Source organism: Coregonus clupeaformis, chromosome 37 (genome assembly GCF_020615455.1).
Source record: "Coregonus clupeaformis isolate EN_2021a chromosome 37, ASM2061545v1, whole genome shotgun sequence".
In the NCBI taxonomy this organism is placed as follows: Eukaryota; Metazoa; Chordata; class Actinopteri; order Salmoniformes; family Salmonidae; genus Coregonus; species Coregonus clupeaformis.
In genome coordinates this window covers 14,474,630-14,487,710 of record NC_059228.1, presented here as the reverse complement: position 1 = coordinate 14,487,710, position 13,081 = coordinate 14,474,630, and the positions used below count along the sequence as shown (strand labels likewise).

General features: G+C 43.6%; 1 protein-coding gene across 1 annotated transcript in view; it reads left to right on the top strand.

The window, feature by feature from the left end:
- The first annotated feature begins 953 nt into the window (after window positions 1-953).
- Window positions 954-13,081, top strand: part of LOC121553773 (cell division cycle and apoptosis regulator protein 1) — a 32,610-nt gene continuing 20,482 nt past the window's right edge. The window contains exons 1-7 of the mRNA XM_041867154.1: window positions 954-993; window positions 2,161-2,324; window positions 2,658-2,836; window positions 3,773-3,874; window positions 10,197-10,229; window positions 11,032-11,252; window positions 11,546-11,672. Of these exons, the coding sequence (XP_041723088.1) occupies window positions 2,213-2,324; window positions 2,658-2,836; window positions 3,773-3,874; window positions 10,197-10,229; window positions 11,032-11,252; window positions 11,546-11,672 (774 nt within the window). The 5' untranslated portion in view covers window positions 954-993; window positions 2,161-2,212. The remainder of the gene's footprint in view (window positions 994-2,160; window positions 2,325-2,657; window positions 2,837-3,772; window positions 3,875-10,196; window positions 10,230-11,031; window positions 11,253-11,545; window positions 11,673-13,081) is intronic.

Here is a 13,081-nt window from a genome sequence, read left to right as displayed (position 1 = left end):
GTCTTAAGTTTTCATAACTGTGACCTTAATTGCCTACCGTCTGTAAGCTGTTAGTGTCTTAATGACCGTTCCACAGGTGCATGTTCATTAAATGTTTATGGTTCATTGAACAAGCATGGGAAACAGTGTTTAAACCCTTTACAATGAAGATCTGTGAAGTTATTTGGATTTGTACGACTTATCTTTGAAAGACAGGGTCCTGAAAACAGGGTTTCTTTTTTTTGCTGAGTTTATTTAGCAGATGTTATTGCGGGTGTAGCGAAATGCTTGTGTTCCTAGCTCCAACAGTGCAGTAGTAGCTAACAATTCACCACAATACACACACATTTAAAAGTAAAATAATGGAATTAAGAAACATATAAATATTAGGATGAGCAATGTCAGAGTGGCATTGACTAAAATACAGTAGAATAGAATACAGTATATACATTAAATGAGTAAAGCAGTATGTAAACATTATTAAAGTGACCAGTGATTCCATGTCTATGTATATAGGGCAGCAGCCTCTAAGGTGCAGGGTTGAGTAACTGGGTGGTAGCTGGCTAGAGATGGACACATGGCTAGTGATGAACACAGGCACTGTATATTATGCAATATTTTCCATATATTATTTCTCACACAGTATATTATCACACACTGTATTTAATATTTTCTCCAAGTTGCAACAGAGCAGCAGTGATATTTCAAGCTTTTCATTGTTCGTGTTTAGGCACGGGTCTATGATGAACCTTGTTACCGTGACCGTAAATGACCCCTACACCTGCACATATGACCAGAGAGGAAGAAGCGAAGCGAGAGAGTCCACTCGTTAAATTGTGTCCACGCGGGAATATAGTGATAATTGGGACAACGGCTCCCATTTTTAGGGGGGACACAAGAACATCTCATCATTATATACAGTTTCTCTGATATGAAAAAAAGTACCCGTATGGAGCACGCGTGCGCAGTGACAGTTTTGGATCTATCTCCGCCAGTGAACAGAGCAGGACAGAGGTAAAGCAGTGAGGACAATTTGTTTCGGTAACGTTAATGCCATTAGAACTTTACATTTACAGATACAGTTCGGATGGTTTCCTTATTGCAGAATGCAATTATTGGTGCAAAATTTGAATTTCCATCAGCCTTGCTGTTTGCTAACATTTCAGGCAGCATCGTGTGTGTTGCCTTGCTTAGCTTAGGCCTCGTTATATCAAGCTAGCGACGTTGGTCAACGTTGCTTTGAAAACAAAACCCACGAGTCATCATTATAGCTAGGTAGCTAGCTAAGTTAAAAATGTATTTCCGTTAACAAGCCAACCCAGCCAAAGTAAACATGTTGTTAGCTAGCCTGTGGCTATTTATAGCTAAAGGCTAACAGGTAGCTAACGTTATCTAATATCGGCAAGTGTCTAACAAATGCATTAGTTAGCTAACGACGTTAGTCATTGTTGTTTTGAAAACAAAACCCTTGAGTCGTCATTATAGTTAACTAGCCATCTAGTTAGCAAGTTAGGTACCTAGCTAACTATTTATCTCCGTTAGCAAGTTAACCCAGCCAAAGTAAACATGTTCGCTAGCCTATAGCTATTTATAGTTAACGTTAGTTAATTTCTGCAAGTGTCTAGCGAATGCATTAACTAACATAGTTAACTCACGTTAGCAACAAGTGAAGTACGTTTATTCAAGTCTACAGGGATCTAAACTAGAGCTAGCTCGCCAAGTTCATTAAGTCTAATGCTTTCTAATCATAAAAAAAAGTAATATCATGAATTTGGCGTACTATTTATAGGGCTAACTTAGTTACGGTTAGCTGGCCAACTAACAGTAGTTTCTAGCGACATTTGCCAACATCTAAAGTTTTTATTTTTACGAATTGCTTGTTTACCCATTCTGTTGTTGCCAGTCCCATTACTATCCTGCTGATTAAAGGAAGCTGTTAGGAGGCCTAACGTTGTTGTCGTTTTAGCCAAGGAGGTAACGTTATATTAGCCAGGCTAACGTTGGCTGCGTGGTTATGTGTTGCTAGTTAAGTATTGTATTAGCTGCAAGTAAATCTGTAACAATCTTCTCCTGGTATTGTTTGTTTTTGTTGCTAGCTGTCAATGTTTGTGTTCAAAGCAAAGGTAAATGTCAAATGAAGAATCCTTATATTAACAGGCCCATTTCCTGTTGTATTGACAGAATATAAACTTAAATTGGTTCCGTCAATACACCTAAACTCGAGCATTGACTCATGGCCCAGTTTGGGGGTCAGAAGAACCCTCCGTGGGCGGCCCAGTTTGCTGCCACAGTGGTGTCCCAGCCCAGCCACTCAGGACAGTCCCTGGACCTCAACAGCCTACACTGTGAGTATGACACTTTGCTGGATAACTGTATTTTATTTTATACTCTGTGCTCATTGGTGGGATAAAATTAAAGGGGTTGAGGGTACAGTGCTTGAAGGAAACTGTGCGTCTCGGATCTGTTTGGCAAAGTTTGTGATGGAGGGGATTCAGTGGTCAACTGGACATTCAACGATGTTAAAAGTACTGTACTTTTTATTTCTCTCTCCTGCCATTTTTTCCTCTTGTTTCTCGTTCTACCCGTCTTTCTATCTCTCCATTCCTCTCGCTTGCCCTACCTCCTCACTCCATCCTCTTTCGGAATTATTATATTCCACACCCCACTCTCCCCTGCAGCTCTAGGTGTGCAGCAGCCATCTCTCTTGGGTGCGTCTCCCTCTATGTACTCCCAGCAGTCAGCCATGGCTGCAGCCTCCCTCAACTCCCAGTCGGCTGCCGCTAACTACCAGTTGTCCCAGCAGACTTCAGCCCTGCAGCAGCAAGCTGCAGCCGCCGCAGCTGCAGCACTGCAACAGGTGAGCTACACTAGGATCAGCAGGGCAGTGTTCAGTTAGGCACAATGTAGCTAAACGTTCTCAAACAGAATATGATAATATTTGTTGTTATTGTATAAGCTCAGGTAGTAACTCCAGTTTCGTGCCAAGTGAACACAACCCATAGTCTCCAAAATGGTGGGGAGATTCCCCATTGGTTGGTCACGGCTAATTTCACTTAAAGTTTTTAAAATGTTGTTTACTGAAGAAACATTCCCAATGAGAAACATTATTTGGGTCAGACAAACTGGTTTGGGAACCACAGTTACAGAGCTTGGTGAGAGGCCATACCTCACTAGACTTGAAGAAGCTGTGTTGTTGGAAAACCTGTTCTGATTTGTGAGTGAGTAATGAAATGATTCAACTTATAAAATCCCCCCACCATCAGACAGACCACTTTCTTTAGATGCTGAGAAAAATACCCCTTTTTTCTTCACTTGTCTCTAGTTGAGCATGAAGTCACTTTAACTGTTCAGTAAATAGTCTTCCCTTCAAAGTGACATCACTCATATAAACCGCAACAGAACTCAATGACCAAGGGCCATTTCCTGAAATTTCATTCAAAAGAAAAAGATGACACATTTCGACTAGCTAGTATCTTTGTCGACGTATCACCTGCCTCAAACTAACATCTGAGTCGTACCTTACGCGCTTGAGTCTGTCTATCCAGACAGAGCATCAACATTTTACATTTACATTTTTGTCTTTTAGCAGCCAATCTTATCCAGAGCTTCTTACAGGAGCAGTTAAGGTTTAGTGCTTTGCTCAAGGGGACAGACAGATTTTGCACCAAGTCGACTCAGGGATTCGAACCAGCGACCTTTCGGTTACTGGCCTAACTCCCTTAACCGCTAGGCTACCTGCCTCCCCTGTCATTTAACTTTTTCTCTCTCTGGCTCGTCTCTCCTATTGTTTCAGTCTCAAATCAACTCGGCCCTGCAGCAGTATCAGCAGCAACAGCAACAACCTCCTCCACAGCAGCAGCCGCCTCCTCAGCAGCTCTACAATGTAACCCATCAGGTGAGACACATTGCCAATACACCACGTGAAATATCCTGTTCTAGGTTGAGTAGGATGAAGTTGCACTTAGAAGCTATTGATCTAATGTGCGTTTTGAGTTTTGCCCCTAATGGCTATAGTTGGAGGAAGATGTCATATGACAATCAATCCAGAATTCCTAATTTCATCAATCTCTGTCCTAATGATCACATCTTGCCTTTTTAGTTGTACAAAATATTCTGTTTCCCTGTCATGGAGTCAGTAATGTAATGTGATGTTCTGTGGTGGACATTGGTACTGTTTTAAAGGCTTTGAGAATGCCACTGGGTCTTATCTGGTGTAGTGCTCTGTTGCTTGGTAGTTTGTTACATGTTTTTGTTGCTTGGATTGTAAATGAATTAGAGCTCGTCAGCAAAACTGGCAGAGTGTCAGAACTTTAAGAACGCTGTGTGTTCTAACCCAGAGCAGCCAGTTCATATCACGTAAGGTAGACCACTCACTCAATGGGTTTCACTTAAGTAAAATACATTTGCCTCACTGTTTGTCAAATCAGATTTGTTAGATGCTAGACGCTGCTGCACAGTTTTCCCTCTTATTCTCTTTGACCTCGTCCAATGTAGTATTTGTCTTATATGTTATATAATTTTTTTGGTGCAAATTATTGATGTACATCTCTCAATCACCCACTTATCATGAAAAAGACCTTGCTAATGCTGGTCGCTTGATATGTATCAATCAACAAATATATTGTTTACGCAATTAAATACACTACGTGACCAAAAGTATGTGGACACCTGCTCGTCGAACATCTCATTCCAAAATCATGGGCATTAATATGGAGTTCTTCCCCCCTTTGCTGCTATAACAGCCTCCACTCTTCTGGGAAGGCTTTCCACTAGGTGTTGGAACATTGCTGCGGGGACTTGCTTCCATTCTGCCACTGATGTTGGGCGATTAGGCCTGGCTCGCAGTCGGTGTTCCAATTCATCCCAAAGGTGTTTGATGGGGTTGAGGTCAGGGCTCTGTGCAGGCCAATCAAGTTCTTCCACACCGACCTCGACAAACCATTTCTGTATGGACCTTGCTTTGTGCACGGGGGCATTGTCATGCTGAAACAGGAAAGGGCCGTCCCCAAACAGTTAACACAAAGTTGGAAGCACAGAATCGTCTAGAATGTCATTGTATGCTGTAGCATTTAGATTTCCCTTCACTGTAATTTAGGGGGCCTAGGCCGAACCATGAAAAACAGCCCCAGACCATTAGTCCTCCTCCACCAAAATGTACAGTTGGCACTATGCATTGGGGCAGGTAGCATTCTCCTGGCATCCGCCAAACCCAGATTAGTCCGTCGGACTGCCAGATGGTGAAGAGTGATTCATCACACCAGAGAACGCGTTTCCATTGCTCCAGAGTCCAATGGCGGCGAGCTTTACACCACTCCAGCCGATGCTTGGCATTGTGCAAGGTGATCTTATTTCATGAAGCTCCCGACGAACATTTATTGTGCGGACGTTGCTTCCAGAGGCAGTTTGGAACTCGGTAGTGAGTGTTGCAACCGAGGACATATGATTTTTACGCGTTTCAGCACTCAGCGGTCCCATCCTGTTAGCTTGTGTGGCCTACCACTTCGCGGCTGAGACGTTGTTGCTCCTAGACGTTTCCACTTCAAAATAACAACACTTACAGTTGACTGGGGCAGCTCTAGCAGGGCAGACATTTTACAAACAGACTTTTTGGAAAGGTGGCATCCTATGATGATGCCACGTTGAGCTCTTCAGTAAGGCCATTCTACTACCAGTGTTTGTCTATGGAGATTGTGCTCGATTTTATATACCTGCCAGTAACGGGTGTGGCTGAAATAGCCAAATCCACTAATTTGAAGGGGTGTCCACATACTTTAGCGTATATATAGTGTACTTATTGCAAATTATTATAGTACTTTTTTGTTTGTACTTTTACCCCCTTTTGTGATATCCAATTGGTAGTTACAATCTTTTCCCATCACTGTAACTCCCGTACGGACTCGGGAGAGGCAAAGGTCAAGAGCCATGCGTCCTCTGAAACACGACCCTGCCAAGCCGCACTGCTTCTTGACACACTGCTCGCTTAACCCGGAAGCCAGCCACACCAATGTGTCGGAGGAAACACTGTACAACTGGCGACCGAAGTCAGCTTGCAGGCGCCCGGCCCGCCACAAGGAGTCGCTAGAGCGCGATGGGACAAGGACATCCTGGGCCGGCCAAACCCTCCCCTAACCCGACAGACGCTGGGCCAATTGTGCGGCGCCTCATGGGTCTCCAGGTCACGGCCGGCTGTGACAGCCTGGGATCGAACCCGGGTCTGTAGTGATGCCTCAGACCGCTGCGCCACTCGGGAGGCCCCACTTATTGCAATTTCTGCGTGTGTACCCCGTCTCATCAGCAACATACAGACTCATACGGGGGTAAATTATTGATTTGCAACTCACACAGACAACTCTGAATCGCCTTGATTTGAGAAAGTTCAAAGTCATGTAGGGCTGGGGCGGCAAACTGTAAAAGAAAACCCGATATACCGGTATTCATTCAGACCGGTTTGGATTTTTACTTTACCTAATCACTCAAAAAATGTATGTCAATCATCCGTTTTTATCGCCAGTAAGAAACTTGTAACAGCTGCGAACTGCTGTCTAACTTTCTAGCACAACAATTCAACAACTTCGGGAGGGCAAGCTTGCCAGATATACCCCCGGAAAGCCACCCCTAGTGGCGAAAGTAAGAACTGCAACTGAAGCTGATAATACAGTCAAAGATGATAATAATTATTCTCATAAAGGGCCTCCCGAGTGGCTCAGCGGTCTAAGGCACTGCATCGCAGTGCTTGAGGCGTCACTACAGACCCGGTTTCGATCCCAGGCGGTGTCATAACTGTCAGTGACCCGGGAGTCCCATAGGGCGGTGCACAAAACCACTCAGTTGTCATCTCCACCACTGACCACCCGCTACCCTTGCTTAACCTACCCAAACCTATTAACCTGATGCGAGTCGGAGTAAAACAAAGAAAAACAAAACAACAGCAACCTGCAAAACAAGACATATAGACGTACAAGACATTCAACAGGTACTGGTAGGGACAGCTAGACAGGACAGGACTGGACAGTTACAAGAAAACATATAATATAACAATTTGGTTGCATTTTGGTTAAACATTTTAAAGCAATCAGAATGGAGAAAGACCATTAAAACTACTTAGAATTAAGAAACATCAAATACATAAAATACCGTCAAAAATACAAAGAATATAGTGATATGATATTTTGGACATATCGCCCAGCTCTACCTGTAGGAACCTGCAATTTACCACAGGTGAGATATATTACCAGTCAAACCGTCAAAAACATTTTTTTTACTTTGAAGTGAAAAATCTAAATTTCTGTAGATTTTCTTTTCTTGGTCCTGTACAGTTAACTTTATTTTTTCAAATTCTTAACTTATTTGAGAAGAAATTGTGAATGGTGCAACTGTGCCAATATATATTTTATCGCATCTGTGTATTTTAGTGTCATTGTCAGGTCTGTATTACCCATAATGCATATTTAGAACTTTTATTATTCTGAAAACATCAAACAGTCAAAAAGAAGAACATTCCAGTGATATGATATTTTGGCCATATGCTCATATGTATCAATCAACTGTACTGTTTACTCAATGAAATACTTATTGCAATTTCTACGTGTTTGTGTACCCTGTCTCTTCAGCAACATCAACAACATACAGACTCATACGGGGTAAATTATTGATGTTTGCAACTCACAGACAACTCTGAATCGCCTTGATTTGAGAAAGGCCATACTCATTATGTATCAATCAACGCATTCGGAAAATATTCAGACCCCTTCACTTTTTCCACATTTCGTTACGTTACAGCCTTATTCTAAAATGCATAAATCTACACACAATACCCCATAATGACAAAGCAAAAACAGTTTTTTATAAAATGTTGCAAATGTATTACAAATAAAAAAACGGAAATATCACATTTACATAAGTATTCAGACCCTTTACTCAGTACTTTGTTGAAGCACCTTTGGCAGTGATTACACCCTTGAGTCTTCTTGGGTATGACACTACAAGCTTGGCACACCTGTATTTGGGGAGTTTCTCCCATTTTTCTCTGCAGATCCTCTCAAGCGCTGTCATGTTGAATGGGGAGCGTCGCTGCACAGCTATTTTCAGGTCTATCCAGAGATGTTCGATCGGGTTCAAGTCCGGGCTCTGGCTGGGCCACTCAAGGACATTCAGAGACTTGTCCCGAAGCCACTCCTGCGTTGTCTTGGCTGTGTGCTTAGGGTCGTTGTCCTGTTGGAAGGTGAACCTTCGCCCAAGTCTGAGGTCCTGAGTGCTCTGGAGCAGGTTTTCATCAAGGATCTCTCTGTACTTTGCTCCGTTCATCTTTCCCTCGATCCTGACTAGTCTCCCAGTCCCTGCCTCTGAAAAACATCCCTACAGCATGATGCTGCCACCACCATGCATCACCGTAGGGATGGTGCCAGGTTTCCTCCAGACGTGATGCTTGGCATTCAGACCAAAGCGTTCAATCTTGGTTTCATCAGACCAGGAAATCTTGTTTCTCATGGGCTGAGAGTCCTTTGGGTGCTTTTTGGCAAACTCCAAGTGGGCTGTCATCTGCCTTTTACTGAGGAGTGGCTTCCGTCTGGCCACTCTATCATAAAGGTCTGATTGGTGGAGTTCTGCAGAGATGTTTGTCTTTCTGGAAGGTTCTCCGATCTCCACAGAGGAACTCTGGAGCTCTGTCAGTGACCATCGGGTTCTTGGTCACCTCCCAAGGCCCTTCTCCGCCAATTGCTCAGTTTGACCAAGCGGCCAGCTCTAGGAAGAGTCTTGGCGATTCCACCCTTTTCCATTTAAGAGTGATGGAGGCCACTGTGTTCTTGGGGACCTTCAATGCTGGATAAATTTTTTGGTACTCTTCCCCAGATCTGTGCCTCGACACAATCCTTTCTCGGAGCTCTACGGACAATTCCTTCGACCTCATGGCTTGGTTTTTGCTCTGACATGCACTGTCAACTTGTATATTGACAGGTGTGTGCCTTTCCAAATCATGTCCAATCAATTGAATTTACCACAGGTGGACTCCAATCAAGTTGTAGAAACATCTCAAGGATGATCAATGGAAACAGGATGCACCTGAGCTCAATTTCGAGTCTCATAGCAAAGGGTCTGAATACTTATGTAAATAAGGTATTTCTGTTTATTTTTAATACATTTGCAAATATTTCTAAAAACTTGTTTCCGCTTAGTCATTATGGGGTATTGTTTAGATTGAGATTTATTTATTTAATCCATTTTAGAATAAGGCTGTAACGTAACAAACTGTGGAAAAAGTCAAGGGGTCTGAATACTGTACGAATGCACTGTATGCATCAATCAACAAATGTATTGTTGACTCAATGAAAGACTTATTGCAATTTCTACGTGTTTATGTACCCCATCTCTTCAGCAACATCAACAACATACAGACTCATACGGGGTAAATTATTGATATTTACAAATCACACAGACAACTCTGAATCGCCTAGATTTGAGAAAGGCCATACTCATGATATGTATCAATCAACAAATGTATTGTTGACTCAATGAAAGACTTATTGCAATTTCTACGTGTTTGTGTACCCCGTCTCTTCAGCAACAACAACAACAACAACATACAGACTCGTACAGGGTAAATGATTGATGTTTGCAACTCACAGACAACTCTGAATCGCCATGATTTGAGAAAGGCCATACTCATGATATGTATAAATCAACACTACTGTTGACTCAATGAAAGACTTATTGAAATTTCTACGTGTTTGTGTACCCCATCTCTTTAGCAACAACAACAACATACAGACTCATACGGGGTAAATTATTGTTGTTTGCAACTCACACAGACAACTCTGAATCGCCTTGATTTGAGAAAGGCCATACTCATGATATGTATCAATCAACACTGTACTATTGACTCAATGAAAGACTTATTGCAATTTCTACGTGTTTGTGTACCCCGTCTCTTTAGCAACATCAACAACACACAGACTTGTACGGGGTAAGCAGCAGCAGTTCACAGACGCAGCACAGTCAAATCACAAGGCCATTTATGCTTGGTGCTGGTGTGTGGAATGTACTCTTCTACAGACACTGTCAGTATTAACTTCTCTACTTCTCTCACCCTCTCTCCTCTGTCTCTCACCCTCTCTCCTCTGTCTCTCACCCTCTCTCCTCTGTCTCTCACCCTCTCTCCTCTGTCTCTCACCCTCTCTCCTCTGTCTCTCTCTCCTCTCTCCTCTTGTCACTCTCCACAGCTCCCCCAGCCCCAGCAAGCGCTGATTTCACAGGTAGGATAATTAGGAACAAACTAGTTTCTGGTACATTTAAATAACCTTTTAGCTAAAGTAATGCAACTGAAGTCAGCTTGTCTTGAGGATAATTATTTAGTCCAACATAATAGGTCTAAGAAGATGCCATTTTGTCATGAAAATTCCAAGAGCTCTCTGGTTATACGGAGGTGGTGATTTTGGAAGCATGCGGTACAATACAACCCAAAGATATTGGGGAAAGAATTGTGATTACATCCTAACGCGGCCTTGTCTCCTTTTCTGCCGCCTGCGCTGATGTTGAAAGAACTGGAGTGGTGAAAACAAATTCCCGGTAGGCATTCCCGCCTTATCACTTTACCTATACAAGTTTCAGTTTTTAACCTTCTTCATAGCATACAGCCAAATACAATGTGACGTGTATGGCCACAATGAGACAGAGTAATAATCAACACCTCTGGTAAATGAGGACATTTGATTCCAATAAATCCCAAATAACATGATCGGCTCCGTATAGACACTTCCAGCAGTTAGATACACATGTTTTGAATTTAGTGGGCTTGATTAGGGTTACAAAATTCCAGTTACTTTCCCAAAATTCCAAGGTCTACCAGAAATCCTGGCTGGAAGATTCCAGCTTTTCTGCCTATTCCCTCCTGATTCCAGGAATCCTCCAACCAGGTTGTCGGAAAATCGAAACAATTTGGGAAAGTTACCAGAGTTTTGCAACCCTAGGCTTGATACAATCCACACATTTAGGACTAATAGAGAAGGTAGGAGTAGGATGAAGTTGCTGACCTATAACTTTCCTCCTCCTCCCCAGCCCCCCGTGGCTCTCCCCACCAGCCTCTCTCTGTCCAACCCCCAGCAGACAGCCCAGATCACCGTGTCCTATCCCACGCCTCGCTCCAGCCACCAGCAGCAGAGCCAGCAGCAGAGCCAGCAGCAGAGCCAGCCCCAGAAGCAGCGCGTCTTCACTGGCGTGGTCAACAAGCTTCACGACACCTTTGGCTTTGTGGACGAGGACGTCTTCTTCCAGCTCAGGTAAGTGTCCAGTCTCTGCCTCTCTAGCCCAAGCCCTCTCAGATCTCCACAAGTACATAGGGTCTAGGAGTCCATTTGGGATTGGGCCACAGAAGACTTAGCTAGATGTTTTACATCAAGTGTCTTATTACATCGGACCAGTACCTTTTTTCCATGGGTTTTCTATATTTTGCTGGTCGCATCCCTGATTTGTGTACCATTATTCTAAAGCAGAAATGTATTTTTCAAGTCTCCATATATTGCAGTTTCTAAAGCATTTCCAAGTGGGTGAATAATGGGTGTTGTCTCCACAGTGCAGTGAAAGGGAAGACCCCCCAGGTGGGCGACAGGGTCCTAGTGGAGGCCGTGTATAACCCCAACATGCCCTTCAAATGGAACGCCCAGCGCATTCAGACCTTACCTCAGCTGGCCAACCAATCGGTGAGCCTCACCTAGCCTCCACAGACACCTGGGGTCACATTCAGTAGACATGAAGTGAAACTGAAGAAAATATTTGTCTCCCCACTGAACGTGATCCTGGTGGCCCTTACCCAGTGACATCTTAGACCTCGATTTGAGTTCTTCCAGGGTTTGGTTCCAATTTGATCATTGTCTCTCTCAGGGACTCGTCACTTTTCGGCGATATTCGCCGTTTTGATTTCAAAATGGGTAATCTGCGTAGATCCGAAGAAAATAAAATGTTGGTGGGAGGTGTATGTTTCTCATATCGAAATCATTGACTAAGCACAGAATGCTTCCCTGCGCTTCCTACAATGAGAATATCAAACCGAGTTCAGAGCGTGATGTCAGATATGCCATAGTGCTTCATCCATTATCATGTGTGACAGCTTGTGTGATCAGCTGCATCACCTAACCAGCCATTAGCATCACGGCTAAATTCCATTTTAAAGCGGATGGAGATGTGCAGAAAGAGCGGGCGGAGAGAAATTTGCACATTCGCCTTCTCATCTGCTTCTCGCCATCCGCATCTCCGTCAATTTTAAAATGTAATTTAGCCGTGATGATGATCTGGGGTGTGCAGACAGTGATGAGGCTTCTGTTACATGTTATTATTGGAGCGATGTAGATACACGTATCTTTTAATTCCGCCTGTAAGAACAAGAACAAGAGCACAGTCCAGTCTGACTAGGCTTCGCTGTCACGCAGCCTCTGAGTGCCACTGCCATAGAGGAAGAACGGAGCACAGTGACAGTCACGCCTGCGCCTTTACATCGCTGAAAACCGTGTGTCTCTAGACCAAACCACTCAAAAGTTATGCCCAATATTACCGGAGATAATCTTCCCTTTCTACCACGAGTTGATGCGCATTTTATATAATTCCATAAACCATGTCGCGGGCCGTTTTTAAACTACTCGTGCGCCGTTAGTTTTTTGTTTGATAACAAACAAGCTTGTTTAGTCATGTTACCTAGATAGCTAACAACCTGGTAACTTGGCTATGCATAGGACAGACAGCCTAGTCAAAGAGACGCTTCAAAGGTAGGATGCCTAATCAATGTCATTCTAATCTATATCTAAATAAAACATCTGTATATTTTTCTGGTGTTCCTTAAATTCAGTTTGGTGCCTAACTTTTGGGAGCTGTGTGTGTGTGTGTGTGTGTGAGAGAGAGGTTGTGTGTGAGGGAGGGAGGGAGGGAGAGTGTGTGTGAGGGAGGGAGGGAGAGTGTGTGTGAGGGAGGGAGGGAGAGTGTGTGTGAGGGAGGGAGGGAGAGTGAGGGAGGGAGGGAGGGAGGGAGAGTGTGAGGGAGGGAGGGAGGGAGAGTGTGTGTGTGTGAGGGAGAGTGTAGGCTATTTGTGTACAGTTGTCTGACGAGTAGGCTAATTATG